General features: G+C 40.5%; 1 protein-coding gene across 2 annotated transcripts in view; it reads left to right on the top strand.

Annotated features, from left to right (window-relative positions):
- Positions 1 to 24,566, top strand: part of Bmpr2 (bone morphogenetic protein receptor type 2) — a 92,797-nt gene that overhangs the window by 55,145 nt on the left and 13,086 nt on the right. For both annotated transcript variants that reach the window (XM_075956343.1, XM_075956344.1), the window contains exons 4-9: positions 12,123 to 12,233; positions 13,839 to 13,930; positions 15,251 to 15,481; positions 17,455 to 17,569; positions 20,856 to 21,016; positions 22,631 to 22,778. In XM_075956343.1, the coding sequence (XP_075812458.1) occupies positions 12,123 to 12,233; positions 13,839 to 13,930; positions 15,251 to 15,481; positions 17,455 to 17,569; positions 20,856 to 21,016; positions 22,631 to 22,778 (858 nt within the window). The remainder of the gene's footprint in view (positions 1 to 12,122; positions 12,234 to 13,838; positions 13,931 to 15,250; positions 15,482 to 17,454; positions 17,570 to 20,855; positions 21,017 to 22,630; positions 22,779 to 24,566) is intronic.

The following is a 24,566-nucleotide window of genomic DNA, read 5'->3' as shown; positions in this document are numbered from 1 at the left end:
TAACTAATGGGTTCAGTATATTGTATGATGAGAGAGCTACTGTCTGCAAATATAAAAGGTTCATACTCACCAGTGAACAACATTTATTGAAGACTATCTTATCTCATATAATAGGAAGTTAATAAAGGGTTCAACCCCGGCACCCACATATTGGCCGACAACCACCTGTAAGCTCTTGGGGATCCCATGCCCTCTTAACAGACATATATTCAGGTAAAACACCAATGCACATAAAATAAAAATAAATCAATTAAAAAATATCCATTAGAGTCTTGTCTAAAGCCACTTTTTTTTTTCTGAGTTGAGAAGATAAAAGAGAATGTGAATATGTTGGGTTTGGTGGCGCACGCCTTTAATCCCTGCACTCAAGAGGCAGAGGCAAGAGGATCTCTGTGAGTTTGAGGCCAGCCTGGTTTGCACAGTGAGTTCCTGGAGACTAGAGGATTGAAGCTAAGGTGTTTATTGAGTTAATTCCTTCTAGGGTTGACTACCATAAAATCACATTGCCATGCCCAGAAGCCACCTCGGTCTAAACTACCTTTGCTGTGCTTTTTATACCTGGACAATGCTTCCCGCAATCCTGTCTCTGCGTGTAAGTTAGGTGATCAGCCCAGGCTTTGTGACTCAGCATTTGGTAGACTAGGGGAAAAAGAAAGGTCTCCCTGAGATATCTGGAACCTAAGACAGTCTAGGAAATACCTTAGTATATTCCAAGGGCACAGTCTGAATTCTTGTCTCAGTATCCCCCCCCCCCCATCCCGCCATGCCACTGTCCTTAGCTTCCTGGCTGTCCTTTGCCTGCTCATTGGTGTCTTCCTTCAGGAACACTTTGGTGCTTTTTGACATGGGCTCTAGTGACAAGTCTTTCTAATAACATATATAGACATCCTTAGGATGTTGTCATGGACTTCCCATTTTCCCAGTATCCTCTTTTTCCACCTCATGCATGTGATTCCAGGTTAGTACTCTTCCCAGGAGAAACAGCTCTTTAGCAATTTTCTGACAACTTCAAATATTTGAGCAAAATTTCTGAGTAAATTTTGTTTATGTGACTTGTAAGGAAATAAATCAACACTCTTAACTGTTCTACCTGATATTTATTACAGTAGCCTGAGCTAATTCAGCTGCCTGAGTATTTGAAAGTCTAAGCACCCGAGATGTTCAGTTCTGTTTTCTGAAATAATTACTTAAGTTGTTAGCCATTTGGAAGTTATTCCATGGTGATAAATGTGAAAGGATTGCTGTGTGACACAGCGCATGATCCTGGTCTGACTTTCGATTACTAATTGTTAGTAATGTCATAGGAACGCAATTCATGTGGCTGCAGATTCAGGGGGACAGATACTTGGATCATTACAGAGATCTCGCAGGGGTATGGTTGGTATTATTCATGTGTGGTGGTTTTAATTCATGAATGTGTTTCATGATTAATAACTCTTTGAAAGTGCTGGAGTACATTGCATGTTCTACTTTCTTTAATTCACTCAATGAAAAGAAAAACCCAGAGAATAAATTTCAAATTCAGGAGTTCTGTCTCTGAGAATTGGTCCTTTTGTTGTATTAGTCTAGGGCTTTATTTATTTATTTATTTTTACTATTTATTTTTGTGTACACGTTGGTGTTTCACTTGTGTAAGGGTGTCAGTTTGGCCCTCTGGAACTGGACTTAGAGACAGTTGTGAGCTGCCACAGTGAGGTGCTGGGAATTGAACCCTGGTCCTCTGGAAGAACAGCCAATGTTCTTACCCACCAAGCCGTCTCTCCAGCCCCTAGTCTAGGAATTTATCAGAGTGGTTTGCAGGCTCTGGCTAGGTAAGCCAACAATGGCTGTCTCCTGGCAGAGAGGCAAAATGTACAGTCGTTGTTCAGTCCTCAGGATCCTAGTGTCTCGGCAATCCCAGAGAATTCCAGAGTGCTGCTAGTCTTCCGTTTATATTGGAATCCCAAGAAGTAAACTATATACATACCAGCAAAGTAAGGCCTCAGCAGCGGGAGAGATGAACTTGTCCGTTACAGTGAAAAGCAAAGATTTCCTTTTTTCCATTCATTTAAGTGGGCTGCACCAGAGGGATGACCTAGATTTAGGGTGCACCTCAAATAATCATTCAGGGAAATCCCTCACAGGTGTAGCCAGCTGTTTGGATTTTAATTAATTTCAGATATAGTCAGCCTGACACCCAAGATTACCCAGCACGTTAATGTAAATGTGTGTGACTTAGGGAGCTGCAGAGATGGCTCAGCAGTTAAGAACACTGACTGTTCTCCCAGAGGAACCAGGTTCAATTCTCAGCACGCACGTGGCAGCTCACAACTGTCTGTAACTCCAGTTCCAGGGTATCTGACATCCTCCCACAGACATATATGTAGGCAAAATGCAAATGCACATGAAATAAATAAATAAATCTTTTTAAAAGTGTGTGATTTAAAATGATTAGAAACAAAGTTATTCATTGGAGCATTGCTACAGCAAAACAGAAATAATTGAATGTCCATAAGTAGAGGATAGGGTCAGCTTACTTTGCCATAATAATATAAAGAAATAGGATGAGTTTTAGAATCATTTAAAAATATGTCCAGACTAAATACAAGAAAAGCATCAAGGGACTATTAAAAGAGGATGATTTCTGAATCGTACATATATAAGGAAAATTTGAAAGAACACAGATATGTGTGTGCATGTGCGTGCATTGTTGAGAGTAGGCTTGTTAAGATGGCACTTCAGCTGAGCAGTCATGGTGCACGCCTTTAATCCCAGCACTCAGGGTGCAGAGACAGGAGGATCTCTGTGAGTTCGAGGCTAGCCTGGTCTACAGAGGGATTTCCAGGACAGCCAGAGCTATACACAGAGAAACCCTATCTTGAAAAACCAAAACAAAACAAAACAAAAAAACCCACCACCACCAACAACAAAAAAGACACTCAATAGCTCTATGTTTTCATGTCAGTGTATTGCTCATTCAAAAATTGAGACATAAATTTAAGAAATATTTTGAGTGTAAATAAGACATTTCAGGATCTAACTTAGATGATTACATGTTATGATATGCTAACAGTATCAGTACTCTATAAACATTGACATTTGTACTACTGAATTTTATTTTTATTTATCTGTATATAATCACTATTTAAAAAATAAATTTTCTTCTGAAAAAGGGGAATCTAACCGCTGAGCCATCTCTTGAGCCCCACAGACCACCATTTTTAAGTGTAAAGCTTAGGGCTTGTACGTATGTTTACACTGTTGTATAGTCAGTCTCTAAAAGTCTTTTATATCTTGCAAATCGAAGCCACACTTATTTAGCCCCTCCCCATTACTTGATTCCTCCAAAGCCTTGGTGACTGCATTTGTACCTTTGATCTTAGGATCTGAGCACTCCAGCCCCTTGTTCATGTAAGTGACATCAGTGTTTGTGCTTCTGTTACTCTCGGGTTCACAGACTATTTTCCTTACCTTCATTTCAGATTTTAAAGTAAATAAACTTACAAAAAAGAGGGAAATCATAACTAAGTAACTGAAAAGCAAGGAATAAAATAATTATAAAAAGTAAAACTGGGCAGGGGAGATGTTTAATTAAGAGCACCACAGGGGTGTCTCACACCGTTGTAACTCCAGTTCCAGATGATCTGACGCCCTCTCCTGACCTACGTGAGCTCCTGTGAGGTCGGTGCACACACACAGTGTCAGGCATACATGATGTCACATTAAACACATTTTTTTTTTTAAGAAAAATAAGCTAAAAGGAAAAGAGGTCAGATATTAGATGTCTGTTTTTGTTTTTCTACTCTTTAATGACCTTTTTCTTTTTTTCTGTTTTATTTTAACTTTATCGTGTGTATGTGTGTATGTTCCTTGTTCTGCTTTTCTTTTGTAAATTGAACATAAAATGTCTTAACAATTAGACACCATAGTTTTTTGTTTATTTTTGTTTTGTGTAACCTAAGAACTAGTCAGAATGTTTAACCAGACGAGTTAAACTGGCCTTAAATATTTAGTGTTAAAAAATGACTGAAAAGTAAAAAGAAATGCAAACTCCTCCCCTATTCAGTTTGTTCAAGAATACTAAAAATAAATAGTAATCTGATTGTGGTTATTATATAGGTTACCATTCCAGGCATATTAGTTAAGTCAACATTATTCCTTCTTTATAGAAATACTTGTTTAAAATATTGAACTATGTGATATAGTTTGGAAGTAATTTAGCAGTCTTAATTAGTATCTCAGAAATTCACTAAACTCTTCTTATATTAATTGTTTTAATTTTGAAACTGTATTCCTTTGCTTTTATGAAAAATACATTTCTCTAAAAAAAGACAAATCTAAGCCCTAATTTGCTTCTCTGCACAAGTGGTTAAAGATTGCGCAGCAGACATAACCAGCAGTGTGTTTTATTTGAACTTCTCCCTGCTAGTTGCTGCACATGTAACAATGTTGTTCTTTCTTTGACACAGACCCACACAAAAGCCGAGTGTAGTAAGGAAGCAGACAGCCTGCCTGAGCAGGAGCCCCTGCCTGGCTCCAGGGTTTGTAAACAGAAACATCCCAGGCTCCAATGAGGCAGACAGCGGGGCCCTGTCTGTTCCGCACTCAGGAAGTACTTGCTTGTGAAAGCCCAGCCATTGCACACGGGCATGCTTAGCATTGCTTATGTTTGGCTGAATATCTAACCAAGAAAACTAAAAGAGGAAAAGGGGTATATTAGGGCTGAGCAGTAAGACATTTCAGGTATGGTATATGTAACAGTGTATAAAAGGAATTATTTTTAATGACTGGAGAGATGACTTAAGAGCCCACTGTGGGATGTGATTGTATTTTAATTAATTTTTTTGATTTTTTACAAAAAGCTCATACCACTCTTGTGGAGAACCCATGTTTGTTTCCCAGCACCCACAGCAGGCGGCACAACTACCTATTCTCAGGCTCCCGAGGGCTCCAACACTTGTGGCCTCCAGGAACACCTGCATTCACACACACAAATACCCACACACAGACATGCATGCATATACATAATTAAAATAAAAATCTTTTTTTAAAAAAGAGTTATTTGAAGAAGTAAAAATGAGTTCACACAGATACACATATTAAAGTATTATTCCTGGCAGTTTTTCGGTGACTTCAAGTTTTAGATCATATGACAGAACCTGGAATGTCCCTTATTTGAGACATTTAACCATTAGTGTGGCATTTAATGTGTTTAAAAGTCCCTTGATGTAGTACCTTGACACCTTTCCACCCTCTCTATTTTGAGTTAATGAATTTCATGCTCCTATTTTTCCATTTTCAGTTGTATATTTAAATACCTTTTACTCTGTGGGGAAAAAAATACGGAGTGTTTAGAGCAACAGGAAGGGAGGCCTTTCCGCCCTCCAGGTAGTGGTGCCTCTCAGGTCGGGCAAGCGCTGCTATACTAAGCTACTCTCAGCTCCCAGAGGTGTTGGTGTTTGAGAATACAATACTTTCTATTTTGGTGTGTATGCATACCCCCCATACTCTCCTACTTGACTGTTTCTCCAGCCCCATCATAGTCTGCCTGTGTGATGTGGGAAAGGGTGGGATTAATCTTTTTTTTTTTAATTTATTTATTTATTAAAGATTTTGTGGGATTAATCTTTATGACTGAATTTGACAGCAGATTTTTAGATGTGATACCAAAATAACAGGCAACAAAAGAAGAAAATAGATTGTACTTTAAGGTTAAATTTTTTATACTTCAAAAGACGTTATAAAATAAGGGAAATAACCTCTACAATTTAAAACTAGATGAGTCATGAGAAAACTGGTGCTGGGTCCTGGGGCTGTAGCTCAGCGATGCAGTGTTTACTTAGCATTGTGAAATTCTGGACGTAAACATAAAATGAAACATCTTTTTCTTCCTAAAAATATTTTGAGTCAGGGTCTCGTGTAGCCCCAGTTGGCCTCAAACTCTCTATATAGGCAAAATTGCAAACCCCTGATTCTATTGCTTCCACCTCTTACGTCCTGGGGTTAAAGGTGTCCACCACTACCTCCCATCTTCTGAAACACTAATCCCATCATGAAAGTTTTACCATAGAGCTTTGGTCTCTGCAGGGCCAAACCCCATCACACTGGGATATGAGCATCGGGGAGTGGGACACAGTTTGGTCCTCAGCACAGTCGCGGGAGCTCTGGCAGGAGCTGATATCTTAAACTAGTAAATGCAACCAGGTGGTGGTGGCGCACGCCTTTAATCCCAGTACTCTGGAGGCAGAGGCAGGTGGATCTCAGTGAGTTCTAGGACAGCCAGGGCTACACAGAGAAACCTTGTCTCAGGGGGAAAAGAAAAGTTGTGTTTATTTTTGTTTGAGTTTCTGAGAAAAAGCACAGGCTAACCTCAGACTGTACTGATGAGGATGGTCCTGAACCCTGATTGTTCTGCTTCCCCTCCTCTGCATCATCATGTTCTCAAGACAGGCTTTCTCTGTGTAGAACTGGGATTAAATGCATGCGTTACCACTGCCTGGCAAAAATTTTGTTTTCATGTCGGGTGGTGGTGGCACACACCTTTAATCTCCGCAGAGGCAGAGGCAGAGGCAGAGGCAGAGAGGCAGAGAGGCAGAGAGGCAGAGAGGCAGAGGCAGAGGCAGAGGCAGAGAGGCAGAGAGGCAGAGGCAGAGAGGCAGAGGCAGAGAGGCAGAGGCAGAGAGGCAGAGAGGCAGAGGCAGAGAGGCAGAGAGGCAGAGGCAGAGGCAGAGAGGCAGAGAGGCAGAGAGGCAGAGAGGCAGAGGCAGATCTCTGTGAGTTTGAGGCCAGCCAGGTCTACAAAAGCTGGTTCCAGGACAGGCCCCAAAGCTACAGAGAAACCCTGTCCCCAAAAAACCAATAAATAAATAAATAAATTTGTTTCGTAAAACAAAATATAGTGGTTTTGTTTAACCCAAGGTTTCACCTTCTGAAAGAAAAAGAAGGAAAAATGTTAAATGGTAAAATTAACAAATGAACAATTCATAAGTTTTTAACTGTACACAGTTCAGAGTAATGCTGTTAAATCTAACACTATTCCGCACTGTTACGAATGAGATGTGAAATATCTATTTTCTGGAGTATTCATACAGCATGTGTCCTGTGGTGGTGTGAATGAGAATGGCTTCCATAAGCTCCTGTACTTGAATGCGTGGTCCCTAGTGAGTCTAAAGGATTAGGGTGTGTGGCCTTACATAAGGAGGCTCTGAGGTTTCAGAAGCCCACACCAGGCTCAGTCCCCTCTGCCTGCTGCCTGTGGATCACGATATGAAGTTCTCGGCCACTGTGCAGCACCATGCCTGTCTGCTTCCTGCCTTGTATGTGGGAATGTTCCCAGAGGGCCAGAGTGATGCTGACAGCCTTTCTCACTGTCTCTGTAAGTTATTCTCTTGTCATTTATGGTTCACCTCTTGCTGTGCTACGCTTAATATATAAACTTTCTCAGCAATATAAGAAAAATAAAACCACACATTCTTCAGTGCTCTTAGCAGATGCCCTGAAGCCTGACTGTATAAACTCCGAAATGGCAAATATTTACATACAATCCATGCATGCCTTCCCAGATATTATCTGAGACAGGGTTTCTCTGTAGCTGTGGAGCCTGTCCTGGAACTTGCTCTGCAGACCAGGCTGGTCTCAAACTCACAGAGATCTACCTACCTCTGCCTCCCAAGTGCTGGGATTAAAGACGTGCGCCACTACCAGCACCCGGCCTTATCTTCATTTTTAAAAGTCATCTTTAGGTTACTAATAATGATAATACAATGTAAGTGCTATATAAATAGTTCTTATTACTATATTTATTTAGAAAATAAAGACAAAAAAGCCTGCATATGGCAGAACTAACAAACAGCGCAGGTCTAACTATGTACTGTACAAGTGAGACCTGGAGAGAGACTGAAGATCTGTTCAGGAGCTGCAGCTGGTCATCTTAAACATCACTCCTTCATGTGGATTCATGGTAGTGGTTAGTGTGGCAAATTCAAGTTTTGTTCTTTGAAATTTTCTGGATTTCTCCCAAGTAGTTTTAGGTCATGTTTAGGTGTATATACAAATCTGGAACCCACAAATTAGGAGTAGTAATTCTCTGTTCAGTGCTATTAGAAGCATCCTGTAATATAGCTCCTTGGACGGGGAGGTGTACTATATTAGTTTTGTTTTTTAGGGTGTGTGTATATGTGTGCGCGCGCACATGTTTGTGCGTGTCTGTGCATGAGATGGGGTCAGTGCCTTGCTGCATATGTAGAGATCAGAGACATATTATGTTAATTTGTTTTCCTTCCACCATCTTACCAGCCTAGTGTTTAATAATCTTAAAAAGAGAAGATAATCTATAGGCACTTAAAATATTTATATAGATCTTGTGTTTAAAAAAACATTATTTAATTGTATGTATGTTGAAATAAGATTTCCGTTTTGAGTTTTAACAAATTCTTGTTTTTTTTTTTAACAAATTGTTTGATTTTTCCAGACAGGGTTTCTCTGTGTGTAGTACTGACTGTTTTGGAACTTGCTCTGTAGACCAGGCTGGTCTTGAACTGGAACTAGCTCTTCTAGATCAGGCTGGCCTCGAATTCATGAAGATCCACCTACCTGCCTCTGTCTCCTGAGTGCTGGGATTAGAGGTGTGAGCCACCACCACCTGGCTGAATTTAACACATTCTTAAGTGAGCAGTTTTGTACTGGGTACAGTTTTATAACAGAAGAGCTAGATTAAACATGTACTCTTCGATACTTTACAGTATTGGGCAGCCATTATCTCTGTGTAGTTTCAAAACATTTCGTCACCCCCAAGGGATCCTCCATCTAATGAGAAGTAACTCTCTTTTCCTGTGCCTTGCCTCTCCTAACCTGCTTCTTGTCTCTCTGGATCTGCCTGTTCTGGATAGGAACGGAATCATAAAATATGTGCCCATTTTTAGGTGTCCCATATCTGCTTATTGACTCACAAGTGTGAGCATTTGCATTTCTGCTTGTAGTTATGGTGTCTAGTGATGCTGTTGATGTTTCTGTGGGAGTTTTGATTTGACCGCCGACTTTCAGTTCTTTTTGTGTCTGCCTAGGAGTGAACTGCTGAATGTGAAAATTCTGAGCTTTTGAGGATCTACTAAATTGTTTGTTACATCAGTGCCATTTCGTATTCCCATCAGCAGTGTATAACCTTTAGTCTTTTCTTCTTCCTGTTTAATCTTTAAAAAGAATTATAGGCATGCTAGTAACCTTAGTTGAGGTGGGATTTAGTTGTTTGGAGAAAGACAGGAGTCAGTTTCTGTGGTGCTGGAGAGCAAATCCAGGGCCTTGTACATTCTAGGCAAACACTCTGCCACTGAGTTAGATCCCTAGCCAGTATGGGTGTCTGTACACAATCTTTCCATCTATAGTAAATCACTATATGCTGTGAGAGTTGTTAACTGCAGTTATCAGTATGTTAAAAAGTCTGTTAGTATCTAGTAATTGTCTTATAATTTAAGAATATTTCACCTCATCTACACATTCTTCTCTAGAAATACTGGTTTTGGCATTTTGTTAGGCTGTGCAAAATTTGAGATAAATTTTCTGAAGAAACCCTGACATTGAGGTTTCATGTTTGTTATAGAAAGTTCTAGTTTGAACACAACTAAGAAAATTTTAACATATATTATGCTTGATTTTAGTTGACTATAAGGAATGATAAAATTGTCAGTCAAAATGGTGCGTGCTTTTAATCCCAGCACCAGTGAGGCTCAACCTCAGCCTCACTGATGAGGATCTTTGTGAGTTCAAAACCAGACTGGTTTACAAAGTGAATTAGACACAGTAAGTCAGTCAGTCAGTCTCTCTCTCTCTCTCTCTCTCTCTCTCTCTCTCTCTCTCTAAAGAAGTCTAAAGAAACAAGCAAACAAGAATAAGTTTAAAACTTCAAAATATAGTGTGTTTTATTTCGATTGAATGGAAAGAATGATTAAGTGTAGGTAGTTGTGGCCTTGCCACTCCTAGGAGATCTCAGTGTACGTTAGACTGCTGACTTTTTTTTTTTTTTTTTTTTTTTTTTTTTTTTTGGTTTTTCGAGACAGGGTTTCTCTGTGGTTTTGGAGCCTGTCCTGGAACTAGTTCTTGTAGACCAGGCTGGTCTCGAACTCACAGAGATCCGCCTGCCTCTGCCTCCCAAGTGCTGGGATTAAAGGCGTGCGCCACCACCGCCCGGCTAGACTGCTGACTTTTAAGTGGTTATTTTGTGTTCTGTAAAGACTGCTGCCTTGCACATGCACTGCCGGATCTAGTTGTTCTTTATAGCTATTTAAAGCATGCTGACAAATACATCCTTCAGCTTCTCTTTGTTCCTATTCTTCACAGAGCTACTGCAGCTGAATCCTTGTTCTCCTACTGCTCCTTGTAGGTGTTTTCTAGTTAGTGGACATCTATCCCTAAGGGTATTTGCTGTCGATAAGATCTGACCCCTAAGCCGGGCGGTGGTGGCGCACGCCTTTAATCCCAGCACTTGGGAGGCAGAGACAGGCGGATCTCTGTGAGTTCGAGGCCAGCCTGGTCTACCAAGGGAGTTCCAGGACAGGCTCCAAAGCTACAGAGAAACCCTGTCTCGAAAAACCAAAAAAAAAAAAAAAAAAAAAGATCTGACCCCTAAAATGGAGCCATCATATAAATGTTTCCATGCTCATGATAGCCTTGTAATTTAGCTACTTGTGTTCTGCTAGCAGTAAACATGGGTTCTCATAGAAAGAGTTTTTCTCAAGGTCAGGTAAGGAGAGAGTGGAACTGAGCTTCAGGTTCAATTTAGATTTAGCTGCCCACAAAGAAAGGTCCTTTTCATTAATATTAAAGATATCAATACTGATGATCCGTTTTGTTTTGTTTCTCTGTAGCTTTGGAGCCTGTCCTGGAACTTGCTCTTGTAGACCAGGCTGGTCTCGAACTCACAGAGATCCACCTGCCTCTGCCTCTCGAGTGCTGGGATTAAAGGCATACGCCACCACTGCCTGGCTTAATACTAATGATCTAAATTAGCATTGGCTGCGTAGAACTTTGTACTTTTCTTTTTTTCTTTTTTTTTTTTTTTTGGTTTTTCGAGACAGGGTTTCTTTGTGGTTTTGGAGCCTGTCCTGGAACTAGCTCTTGTAGACCAGGTTGGTCTTGAACTCACAGAGATCCGCCTGCCTCTGCCTCCCGAGTGCTGGGATTAAAGGCGTGCGCCACCACCGCCCGGCAACTTTGTACTTTTCTAAGCACTTAGACTCCCATCCAGCTTCATAACCGACATGTGAGCTACGGGTACTTCTTATAAATGAGGAAACAAGGCACACCAGAGTCAAGCAACCTGTTGAAGCTACCGAACTCATGGTTTAAAGCCACATTTTAAAGCAAAACATGAAGCTGGGCTTAGTGGTGCACACCTGTAGTCCCAGCATTTAGGAGGCAGAGGCAGAAGGATTGCCCTGAGTTCAAGGTCAGCCTCAGCTACTGCCCTTAGTTTTTTTGTTTGTTTGTTTTGTTTTTTTGTGGTAGAAAGACTCTCAAAGTCCACCCCCAGTGACTTACATCCTCCAATAAGATCACACCTCCTAACCCTTCCCAAATGGTTCCTCTAGCTGGGGAGAGGGCCGTTCTCATCCAAACCACCACAGCTACCTGGCAAGAGCCCTTTCTTTTTAAAAATAATAAAGTTCAAAATTCTAGTTCTGTGTGCTTAAGTATACTGTCTTGTTCTGTGATATGGTTGATATTTTATATGTTTTAATTAAATATGAATGTTGGGGCCAGGATATGTGTGTGTATATGGTTGCAGGTACCCTCAGAAGCCAGAGAAGGTGTCAGGTCATACAGAGCTGGAGTTACAGGTGATTGTGAACTGTGTGATATGGGTGCTGGGACTCTGAAAGAGCGGTATATACTCTTCACCAGTGATCCTTCTTTCCAGCACCTAGTTGATATTTTCATAATTAGGACCATTCCTGACAGATATTTTAAGTTTACATAAGACAGTCTGTGATCAGAACATGTCATTTATAACTATCATAAATTGATTAATTTTTTTCTCTAATTTTTTATGCAAAAATATTACTAATTTGATTGCATATTAATAATTAATATAGCTGTTGTAAAGGCTATTTTGTCAGTATTAAATAAAATACTTTTCTGTTTTCTTTTAGGTCCACCTCATTCATTTAATCGAGACGAGACGATAATCATTGCTTTGGCATCAGTCTCTGTATTAGCTGTTTTGATAGTCGCCTTATGTTTTGGATACAGACTATTGACAGGTAAAAAAAAATAGCATTTTTTATCTCGTTTAGGAAAATGCCATTTAAATCAGAATTTATTTTCTTTAAAAAATTGCTTCCTAGCGGGGCGGTGGTGGTGCACGCCTTTAATCCCAGCACTCGGGAGGCAGAGGCAGGCGGATCTCTGTGAGTTCGAGACCAGCCTGGTCTACAAGAGCTAGTTCCAGGACAGGCTCCAAAACCACAGAGAAACCCTGTCTCGAAAAACCACAAAAAAAAAAGAAAGAAAGAAAGAAAAAAAAGAAAATTGCTTCCTGAGTGCTGGGTGCGCCACCCCCACCCAGCTTGTTGGCAAGCATCTTTACCAGCTGAGCCATCTTGCCATCCCTGTTGCTTCTTTTTTTAAAAATGTTTGTGGAAAATGTTTATACAAACAGAAACTCTGAGCTATAGTAGCTCCAATTCTCAGCTTCAACAAACATTTCTCCCCAGTTTTTACAAGAAGTTTTTTTTTTAATTTTATTTTTATTCATGTGTCTGCCTGTGGCTCTGTATGTCATGACATGTGTGTTCCCCGAGGAGGCCAGAGATGGCATTGCACGTCTTAGAGCTAGAGTTAAAGGTGGTTGTGAGCCACCTAATTGTGGGTGCTGAGACATGAACTCAGCTCTTTGGAAAGCCTAGCAAGCTCTCTTAAAGCTGAGCCATCCCTTCAGCCCAGACAGGATATTTTGTTTTAAGATTTATTTTATGTGTCTGTGAGCGCTCTATTGGCTTTATGCCAGAGAAGGCATCAGATTCCATCATAGGTGGTTGTGAGCCACCCTGTGGGTGCTGGGAATTGAGCTCAAGAACCTTTAGAAGAGCAGCCAGTGCTCTTGCTTGACTGCTGAGCCCTCCTTCCAAGCTCCCGTCCAACAAGAGGTTTTAAACTTACCCAAAATGTGTGTTACCCAACTGCAACAGTTATTACTTGCAGGCAAGGTTACTTAACTCTAAATCCGCACTCACTACGCCTTTCATATCACTGAACTCTTTTAGTCAAAGCACAGATACCAGAGATCTGTAAGTACTTTTGTATTATCTCTGTAACAACTTAAAAACTGTATATCCATAATGCTATTTTTTTAAATGAAAAAGTCAGTAATTTTTCACTAGGTCAGTTCTAATAATTTTTTTAAGGATTTTAATTTTACTTCATGTGCGTTGGTATTTTGCGGGAGTGTCAGACTTTGGAATTACAGACAGTTGTGAGCTGCTGTGTGGGTGCTAGGAATCGAACCCATGTCTGCTAGAAGAACAATCAGTGCTCTAACCACTGACCCATCTCTCCACACCCCAGTTCTGATAAATCTTAGGTGTGATGGGTTGTTTAGGAAATCAGCACTTACTCATTCATTTGAATAATTCTGTGAAAATTTTCTTGAATTCAGTATTAGGATTTTACACTTTAATACTGCGTCGTCATGGAATTATCTCACAGAATCTGCTCTCACGGTGCTTAATAGTCATCTTCACTTGTCAGTGATTCCTATTTTATTGAGTTATTCTAACCCCTGCTGTAGCTCTTCTTAACTGCAATACTAGAAAGGTGGTGTTTTCATGTTAAGAAGGTCTCCCATCAGTAATCCCTTACTCTTCCAGGAGACCGGAAGCAGGGTCTTCACAGCATGAACATGATGGAGGCCGCAGCCTCAGAGCCGTCTCTGGACCTGGATAACCTGAAGCTCCTGGAGGTGAGGCTGTGCTGCGACTGTTGGCTGGCACGGTTGCTCCTTGTTCTCCTGAAGTGTCAGGAGCTGGTGGTGCACACCGGTAATTCCAGCAGTCAGGTTCCAGGCCAACCTGGTCTGTGTAGCAATTTCCAGGGTAATTTTATAGTTCAGGTATATTTATAGTGAGACCCGTTTAAAAATAAAGTGAAGGAACCAGTCTATGGTAGCCCACGCCTTTAATCCCACACTCGGGAGGCAGAGGCAGGTGGATCTCTGAGTTTGAGGCCAGCCTGGTCTACAGAGTTCATTCCATGACAGCCAGTACTGTTGCATAGAGAAACCCTGTCTCTAAAACCAAAAAAACAAACAAATAAACCACATAAAGAGAAAAGAAAAGACAGTAGATCCCCCAACCTGTTTTAATGAAAATTCCCCAGAAGTCCAAAATAAAGAGACTGGTGACATTTTGCTATTGCTATTTCTTTGTGCATGGAGTAGATTTTTATTCTAGGTACTGTGTGTAAGCTTCCAGATTCTTGCTAATTTCTAATGGTTACGGTTTTTTAGAAATTTATTTTAGTTATCTGTGTGCATATGCATATGACCTGTGGGGGTTAGGAAGAGGTGTTGGGTCTCCTGGACCTGGAATTACAGGTCACTGTGAGACACTCCTCACAGCTTTGAGGTGGGTGCTGGGAACCGAGCTTAGGCCCTCTGGAAGGTTAGAACATTCTGTCAACCACCGAGTATCTCTCCAGCCCTGTGTGTTGATTTTTGTAAGCTATTAACTGGTGGGCACAGATTACAAACCTAACACTTGGGCAGAAGCCCAAATCTTAGTTCAGTTATTATATTTAGCTAGAATCAGTGTTCACTGGATTCTCTTGTTCTGGTTTCATCCTTTTGAGGCTTCTTCCCCTCACTCTGTAGAAGCTCTCCTCGTTCAAACGACCTCCTATACCATTTTCAGTTGCATTGCTCGAAGCTGAGTAGTCTGCCTTCCAGCTGAAGCCCATAGCTCACCACATGGGTCCCTTTCTTCTATGCTTTGGTGCCTTTTACACTCTTAACTCCTCAGTGTATTTAGGGTTTTCTTGTAGTTCTGTCCAGTGTTTAGCTTTCATCTATTGGAAGGTTGGTTAGTGAGGTAGACAGTTCCTCAGTCTTTCCATACACAGACACTGTCGGTTGCTTCTCGGTACTGGAATAAACTGAGGGCAAAAGAGAGCTGCTGTATATAGTGGGGAATTAGAGTTTGTTTGTTTTTTCTTTTAAGTATTTAATTGTTCAATATTAATATGAATTAATTAATACCTTGTCTTTTTAAAAACAAACTTGCAGCTGATTGGACGGGGTCGATATGGAGCAGTGTATAAAGGTTCCTTGGATGAGCGTCCAGTTGCTGTAAAAGTATTTTCTTTTGCAAACCGTCAGAATTTTATAAATGAAAAAAACATTTACAGAGTGCCTTTGATGGAGCATGACAACATTGCTCGCTTTATAGTTGGAGATGAGAGACTCACTGCAGAGGGACGCATGGAGTATTTGCTGGTGATGGAGTATTATCCCAACGTAAGTTCTTCATAAAAAGTTTCTGTCATTTATTGTGCTTTCTGTTATAGATTTTTTGGATGTGTTACAGAGTTTTGCTTGTTTATAAACGTGTTATTAGTGTTCTGTTATTAGTGAAATAAGGATCTTATGTCAGAATTTGAATCAGATACATCAGTCTGCCAGGTATCATGGCACATGTCTGTGATCCTAGCACCAGAAAGGAGGCCAAGGTGGAAGGACTGTGAATTCAGGCCAGCCTGGGCTATTACTCTAAGACCCCATCTTATTTTTTAAAAATTTCTTTATTATGCGTACATCATTCCTTCCATGTGTGCCCGCATGCCAGAAGGGGGCGCCAGGTCTCATTATAGATGGCTGTGAGACCTCTGAAAGAGCAGCCAATGCACTAAACCTCTGAGCCATCTCTCCAGCCCTAAGACCCCCATCTTAAATAATAACAAAACACTAATGATTCTCTTTATTCGTCTTTCTTCTCTCATTTTTCCTTTTCTTCACTCCTTCTATTCCTCCCTCATGCCTTCCTTTCCTTACCCTTCCCTCTTCCCTTCTCTTTAACTTTCTCTCTGTTTCTTTAGCCAGACCTTTTCATCAGACTTTACAGTACCTTGATTGACATTCATTTTTGTGTAAGCTCCTTGCCTAATCAGAAGCTCATTGTAATTTGTAGGTGAATACTTTGAGGTGAACAGATACATGCATACAGTCATCCCTTAGCATCCTCAGGCGCACACACACATACACACCCCAAAATCACTGCTGTTCACGCCCCTTATAGAAAATGCCATGTAGCGGTGCTTATTACTCATTCATATCTTTCTTATTATACCGTGTAAATGCCATGTTAGTAGTTGTTATGTCATTTATTTAGGAAACAATGATAAGAAAGAATAATGTTATGTACAGATGCAAAGATTCTTTGGGTTATTATTTGTTTGCTTTTCCTGACTCTATTGGAGATAAAACCAGGGTCTGGGTATACCGAGCGAGTACTTTTCCATCAGGCCACATCTCTGAGTATTTTTTATGTAGCTGATTGACCCCAGGATGTGAAGCCTGCAGGTATAGAGGGCTAACATATGTGTTCTACTTATAAACCATAACAATATTGTTTATAAAATTTTGGCTTAAAATTTTTCCCAAGTTAATCTGATAGCCCAAAGAAATGTTTAAAAGGAAGTAACCATCTGTAATTTAATATTTGAAACCTAAAAACTGATACTTAAGTTCCTTCTTTCCGCTGTCCTAGTTGGGGTTTCTGTTGCTGGGATGAGTCTGTGACCAAAAGCGAGTGGGGAGGAAAGGGTTACTCAGCTTACTCTCCCACACCACTGCTCACCCTCTCAGGGACTCACCCAGGGCAGGAGCCTGGAGGTAGGAGCTCTGCAGAGGCCATGGAGGGTGCCACTTACTGGCTTGCTCATCCTTCTTTCTTGATTTTTGTGGGTGTTCTTCTTGTTGTTGTTGTTGATTGTTTCCAGACAGGGTCCTTGAACTCACTGTGTAGACCAGGCTGGCGTTAAATTCAGAGAGTCACCTGCCTCTGCCTCTCAAGTGGTGGTGGCATTAGTGTGTGCCACTGTAGTTGATTTGTTTGTTTTGTTTTGTGATCATTCGGCTTTTTTATAAAACCTCAAGACCACGTGCCCGGTAGTGACCCCACCCACAATGGGCTGGGCCCGCCCACATCAATCACTAATTAGGAAAATGCTCTACAGGCTTGGCTGCAGCCTGATTATATGTAGGCATTTTCTCAGTTAAGGTTCCCTCTTCCCAGAGGACTTCAGCTTGTGTCAGAGTTTACATGAAACTAGCCAGAACGCCCTCTCTCACTTTCCTTTTCAGATATACCTTACCTTTATCATTAGTGCTTCATGTAATCCTAGCCTATGCAAATCCTTCATAAGGTTGTTACCTCTTCTTGTTGAAGCACATGAATTTAACTTCTTTGGTATACTTTTTCCTTTATACAGGGATCTCTATGCAAATATTTGAGTCTCCATACAAGTGACTGGGTAAGCTCTTGCCGGTTGGCTCATTCTGTGACTAGAGGATTGGCTTATCTTCACACAGAATTACCACGAGGAGGTAAGAGAAATCAAATTTTAATCATATTTTAGAAGAAAAGCCATAACTTACATTGTTAAAATATGAATATTAACCAGTTGTTTGAAAGCTTCATTATCAGGAAATATACTTGAATATAATAGAAAGAAAAGCAAGCATGGATTTCATTAAGAATTTGAAGACTTTCCTTCTAAAAATATACATACAGCTAATTTTAGAGAAAATTATTTAGGGGGAGTATATTTCAGTGATAGAATGCTTCCTTAGCTTGTGTAAGGCCCTACATTTGATACCTGATATCATAAGACCAGGCAAAGAAAATCCTAGAGGTTTTTCAGATCTCTTGAAGTCTAATTGTGAACCTTAGGTTAATACTCTTAACTAGGCTATATTTTCCTTGTATTTATTTTGTTTACGGAATAAATTACAATGTATTAGTTTTAATATTACTTGAATTTTTATTACATACATTGTAATTCTCAATCATCTTTTTATAAATTCATATCCTGCTAGCTAGAATCGAGAGGGAAGATATAACAGTGGTTTTATTAATAAAGAAAATTTTTGCCAGGTGGTGGTGGCGCACGCCTTTAATCCCAGCACTCAGGAGGCCGAGGCAGGGTGATCTCTGTGAGTTCAAGGCCAGCGTGGTCTGTAAGAGCTAGTTCCGGGACAGGCTCCAAAGCTACAGAGAAATCCTGTCTCAAAACACCAAAAAAAAAAAAAAAAAAAGAAAAAAAGAAAAAAGAAAAAGAAAATTTTCTTCTTTCTCATACACATATAAAAATCTTGAGGGTTAGGCATGGTGGTGGCAGGACCCTGCTTAAAAAAAAAAATCTAAAGAGGTCGATTAAGTTGGCGTATACTAATTACAATCCTCATACTCAGGAGGTTGAAACAGGGGGATGGTGAGTTGAAGGCCACCCTTGACTGCAGAGTGAGACTTGTCTCATAAAAGGAGGAGGAAGAAACAGAGAGAGGCCTGAGCTTACAGGCCAGTGGTAGAGCATAGTGTGCGTGAGGCTCTCGGGTTCAGTCCCCAGCAACAAACAAAACAGAACCTAAAGTGAGGGTGTCAAGGATGGGTTTGACAGCGTGATATTAGACACGCGGCTCCTGTACTTTTCTGTACTGTCCCTTACCTATGGATCACATTTTCATAGTTATTTCCTTGTCCTCTGTGCTATGTTCTAGGTAGGGAGTTGTCCCCTTCCACCTTCAAAAGTTCCTCTTGTGTACCTGTTTTGTTTCTTAGAACTAATTCATTCTTACCCACTGGAGACCAAGAATATAGTTGTTCTGTTTTGTTTTTGTTGGGTGGATTGCTCTTCAGGCAAAGTTGGGTTCTGTTGTTAAACAGGGATGGAAAGGCAGTGTTGGCCAGTATTTTGAAACTATATTACATCCCCTGTTGTAGCTTACGCCTTCTTCAGCTTTCTTTCGTGAGTTCTTTAACTAGTTGTCCAGAGCACCTCTTTTTTTTTTTTTTAAATTAATTTATTTATTTATTATGTATACAATAGTCTGTCTGTATATATATGTCTGCAGCCCAGAAGAGGGCACCAGACCTCACTACAGATGGTTGTGAGCCACCATGTGGTTGCCGGAAATTGAACTCAGGACCTTTGGAAGAGCAGGCAACGCTCTTAACCACTGAGCCATCTCTCCAGCCCCCCAGAGCACCTCTTTTAAATACATTCACTTTCTCACTTTGTTTCAAAATATACTCACATCACAGGCGCCCCTAAATTAGTGTGTCTGTGCTTTCTCAGGTTTCCACTCGGGGACCACATTTTGTCACATTGTAACCGTCGCTGTTCCTGTAGTGTCCCTGACCTCCTTAGGGAGGAGACTTAATGTATCCGTTTCTTAGGTCTTTGTTCCATTATATAATAGCATGGATCATCTTTTCTAGCTGATGCTTCATATATAAATAATTTCTTCTGAATAATTTATTGGCTCATTTACTCGATGTCTTTCGTTGGGCACAAGACTGACCTGTTATTGCTGTGTCAGCAGCCGGTGTGCTTGCTTCGGTGTTTTAGCTGTCAGCCGTTGGACCTGTTCCTTACTTTAGATATGATAACTCCTTTAGATGCTGGCTTAAAGCAGAATTTAAAATATCATCCTGATTCCCCTTTCAAGGTTTGCAAAACTCAGCAAGGTTTTAAGTCAAATACTGGCTGAAATTTCTTTGCTTAAACAAAGAAAGATTTTTCTCAAACAGTGGCTCATGCCTTTATTCCTAGCACTCTGGAGGCAGAGGCAGGCGAATCTCTGAGTCTGAGGCCAGCCGACATAGTAAGCTCTAGGACATCTCACTGAATCAGTGAGTGCTGCTCATGTGTAAATATGCTTTAGGGCTGACCGCTTGGGATTAAATAGCCAATTAGGGGGCTCGTTCTATGGAAGAACGGATTCTCTCTTTCTCAGCTGTCATTAATTATCTTAGCTCTTTACCTAGAATGAAGCTGTGTCAGATTTCCCCCATTTTTGTTGGCCTATCCCCTGATGTCATTGTTCAGGTCTTCTTTCGTATTGTTGGGATTTTATGGGTGCTGCTTGCCTGTCCTATGTAGAAGATTGTTTCTTACCAGGTGTCCTGGTCCTCTGGCTCTTGTGGTCTGTTCACCCTTTCGTGATGTTCTGAGTCGTAGGTGTAGGTGTTGTGTTGTGCTTACATCAGCTGGGGCTTGGTACCTGCTGGTGAGTCGTTCTCCACATTTTGATCAGTTGTGGCCTTCTGTGATGGTCTCCATCTGCTGCAAGAAGTTTCTCTGAAGATGAGTGATAATTCCACAGAGACCAGCCTGATTTACATGAAACCCTGTCTGAAAAACCAGCCAACCTACTAACCAACCAAGCACAACTGTGGAAACAAAACAGAAAGAAAGAAATGAAGAGAAAAAAACTTGCTTGTGTCAACAAAGCTAGAACTGTGTTTACTGTTAGATTCAGTTGAATGTTCAGTGCTTGATTAACTGTGTATCTAAGAGGAGTTAGTTATTAATAGTTACCCTTGGAAAGTAGTAATAAGTTGAAATTGTGAGGTTCTGATTTGGGTTGTGACACCCATGTTGGTCAAACTCATGATCTTCCTGCCTCTACATCCCAAGCGCTAGGATTGCAGGCATGTGTCTTGATAATCAGGTTTCTTTCCCCAGCCCCATTTTTTTAGACAGCTATAATGGGTGGAAAAATAGTTCTATCTTTTATTTACATGTATGTAGCGCCTGTTATCTCATGTTAATATTATCCCCAATAATTCTACCTAAGCATTAATAAGTGTTTGAAATTATCCAAACAGATCATTATAAACCTGCAATTTCCCATCGAGATTTAAACAGCAGAAATGTCCTGGTAAAAAACGATGGCACGTGTGTCATCAGCGACTTCGGTTTGTCCATGAGGCTGACTGGAAACAGACTGGTGCGCCCAGGGGAAGAGGATAATGCAGCTATAAGCGAGGTGAGTCCATAAGCATCAATGATACTACAAAATTGTGACACTGTAACAGTTATCTGTTAACTGTTAACACTGTTAGCTACAGGCTGTTAGGTATTGTAATATGAGCAGCGGGGCTGCGTCCCCGGCACCCGGCCGCCCACATGGCTAGCTCTAGCTTATGCCCCAAAATAATTACACGGAAACTGTATTCTTTTAAACACCACTTGGCCCATTATATCTAGCCTTTTCTCGGCTAACTCTCGCACCTGGACTAGCCCATTTCTTATAATCTGTGTAGCCCACGAGCTGGCTTACCAGGAATGATCTTAACCTGCATCTGCCTGGAGTGGGAGAATCATGGCGACTCCTGACTCAGCTTCTTTCTCCCAGCCTTCTGTTCTGTTTACTCCACCTACCTATGTTTTAACCTATGAGGGCCAAGCAGTTTCTTTATTGCTTAACCAATGAAATCAACAGATTGATATATGACACTCCCACATCAGTTAGGGTTAGACATTAGGAACTACCGAATACATTGTATAAAGACCTGTGTAAAACTGATCAGTTTATTTTGAAAAATTCCAGGTTGTTTGAACAACCATTAGGGAGAAATATCTAGGAATTGATTTTTTGTTATTAAAGGGAATTTATTAGATTGTGTTTTCTGTTGGTTTGTTTTTTGAGTCAGATTCTCTTTATATGGCCAAGTTTGGCCTTGAGTTTACCGTCCTCCTCTGAGGGTTGAGATTTCAGGCAAGTGCTACCCAGACCCAGCCAGAATTGATTTTTGAAGCAAGAGTAAGGTTATCAAGTTTGAGATAGGAAAGTCTACTCTGTGGTTACAATGTCGACATATCTTTCCTGACCCTTTTCTCTGCTTCACATACATAGATGTAGGTAAAGATTTGCAATTTTTTAAAATTATTCATTTTTTTAAAATTTTATGTACATAGTGCTTTGGCATTTTCTCATCATGTTTGACAGTTTTTGTTTTGCATTATTGACTGTATTGCAAAGATGGGCAATGAAATAGACAATTAATTATAGAACAGCCTGCAGTCTCATGGTTTTTGTTTGTTTGTTTGGTTGGTTTTGGTTTTTCAAGACAGGGTCTCTCTGTGTATCCCTGGCTGTCCTGGAAGCTCTGTAGGCCAGGCTGGTCTTGAACTCACAGAGATCCACCTGCCTCTGCCTCCCTAATGTTGGGATTAAAGGTGTGCACCAACATAGTCCAGCTGGATTTTTAAAAGTTGGTAAAGGAACGCTTACTTTGTTCTCTCATAGGAACACTTACTTTATATTGAGAAGGGAGAGATTTTTAACGTACAGTGACCTTGCTTTGGGTTGAGTAGTTTCATTAACAGGAGTAAATTAAAAAAACAAATTAACTTTATTTTATATGCATTTGGTATGAAGGTATCAGATTCCCTGGAACTGGAGTTACAGTTGTGAACTGCCATGTGGGTGCTGGGAAATGAACCCATGTCCTCTGGGAGAGCAACCAGTGTTCTTAACCACTAAGCCATCTCTCCAGCCCCAACAGGAGTAAATTTTACATGCGATTTTTGGGCTAATGTTTGCTCTTCAGGATATGTTGCATTTTATTTCTTTAAAATAACACTCTTAATTCACCAGGTTGGCACAATTCGCTATATGGCGCCAGAAGTGCTGGAAGGAGCTGTGAACCTGAGGGACTGTGAGTCCGCGCTGAAGCAGGTAGACATGTATGCGCTGGGGCTGATCTACTGGGAGGTGTTCATGAGATGTACAGACCTCTTCCCCGGTAAGAACCGCTGCTCATTTATCAGGGCTTCGTTTTTAACTCTTGGTTTGTTTTGGTTTTTCTAGGCAAGGTTTCTCTATGTAGCCTTGACTCTCGTAGAACTAGCTTTGTAGACCAGGCTGGCCTAGAACTCATGGAGATACCCCTTCCTCTACCTCCCAAGTGCTGGGATTAAAGGTGTGCCATCATCACCCAATGATTTGTCAGATTTTAGAAGTGATACAGTTGTGTCTTCTTTCTCACTTGGATATAATAAATTCAAGAAAAGAATCTGGTTTTAGAGAAGTATGTAGAGGCCTGAAAAATAGATTAGCAGCCAGGAACTTAAAAGAAACTGAGGTTTTAAAAGACCCAGTTTCTCGCTTTTGGTATGGATCAAGAGATAGCTCTAACTACTTCTTCAGCACCATGCCCGCATTGCCTGCCATGCTCCCTGCCATGAGGATAATGGATTAAGCCTCTGAAACTATAAGCAAGCTCCTAATTAAATGCTTTCTTTTATTAAAAATAACTGCCTAGTTATGGTGTCTCTTCACAGTAATAGAACATTGACTAAGACAATCATAAAAGTTAAAAAATAAAATAAGTGCTTCAGTATCTATCAATATTCCTTTGTAAACTTCTCCATAATTAGATCATTCTTCTGACTTAAACAACATTTCTTTTAAGTTTTAGATTTTCTTTGGTGAGTGATGTTTCCATCTCTTCTCTTAAATTTGGTTGCTTGTTGTACCAAATCCTGGCATTTTTCTTTATTTTCTAACATGAGATCAGAGTTCAGGCATAAGTTTAAGTATTAAGTATTCCTTATAATATTTCACTCCTAAATTTAATACCAGTCAAAACCATTTTAAAATGCCTATCTAGACTGAGATACAGCTCCGTGGTAGGAAGCTCTCCAGGGCTCAGTGTTGAAGAATGTACTTAGACTGTTCAAGGCCTTGAGTTCAGTCCCCAACAGTATTTGACAACTGTGTGTGCCATCACTAGGTACTGTTTGCAGCTTACGATGAAATAATTCTGACTTTTACAAAATGTGATAAAGTTAAGTGCATTTATAAACAGACTGAAGTTGGGCGGTGGTGGCACAGGCCTTTAATCCCAGCCCTCAGGAGGCTCTGTGATTTTAGACCAGCCTGGTCCACAGAGTGAGTTCCAGGACAGCCAAGGCTACACAGAGAAACCCAGCCTTGATAAAAACCAATAAAGAATAAATAAATAAACATACTGAGCTATACAGAAAACCCCATACAACTAATACATAAAAATCCAATGGCCTACGACAGGATTCTCAAATTCCGATTGCTACGACCCTCATGTTTGACACCCAACCATAAACTCAGTTTTGTTGCTACTTCATAACTTCAATTTTACTACTGTTATGAATTGTCATATATTTTTTGAAATAGAGGTTTGCCAGAGGGGTCACAAACCCACATGTTGAGAACCACTGGCCTGGAGGAGACCTACAGTCTTCCTGGCTCCTCATCACTGCTCTACGTATTAAAATAACAAGATAGATGTGAAGGGATGGAGGCTAGGGCATTTCGGTTCTAATCTTGGCTTCATCTCTTCCTTAGAAAAGTCACTTAACTCTTGTGTGCTTCAATCTTCCTGTCAGCAAAGCAGTACTGTCGCCTCCCTTATCTCACTGGCACAATAGAGTTATAATGACCCAGATGAAAAAGCGCCACGAAACATGGCAAGGTTTTGTTTCTATTTGAATGGTTAAAGCAATCCATACATTCTTATCCTCTATCAGTATTTTTTAAATTTACAAAAATTGTT

Source organism: Microtus pennsylvanicus, chromosome 22, assembly GCF_037038515.1.
Source record: "Microtus pennsylvanicus isolate mMicPen1 chromosome 22, mMicPen1.hap1, whole genome shotgun sequence".
NCBI lineage: Eukaryota > Metazoa > Chordata > Mammalia > Rodentia > Cricetidae > Microtus > Microtus pennsylvanicus.
Note: the sequence above shows the minus strand (reverse complement) of the source record. Positions and strands in the feature narration are given on the sequence as shown.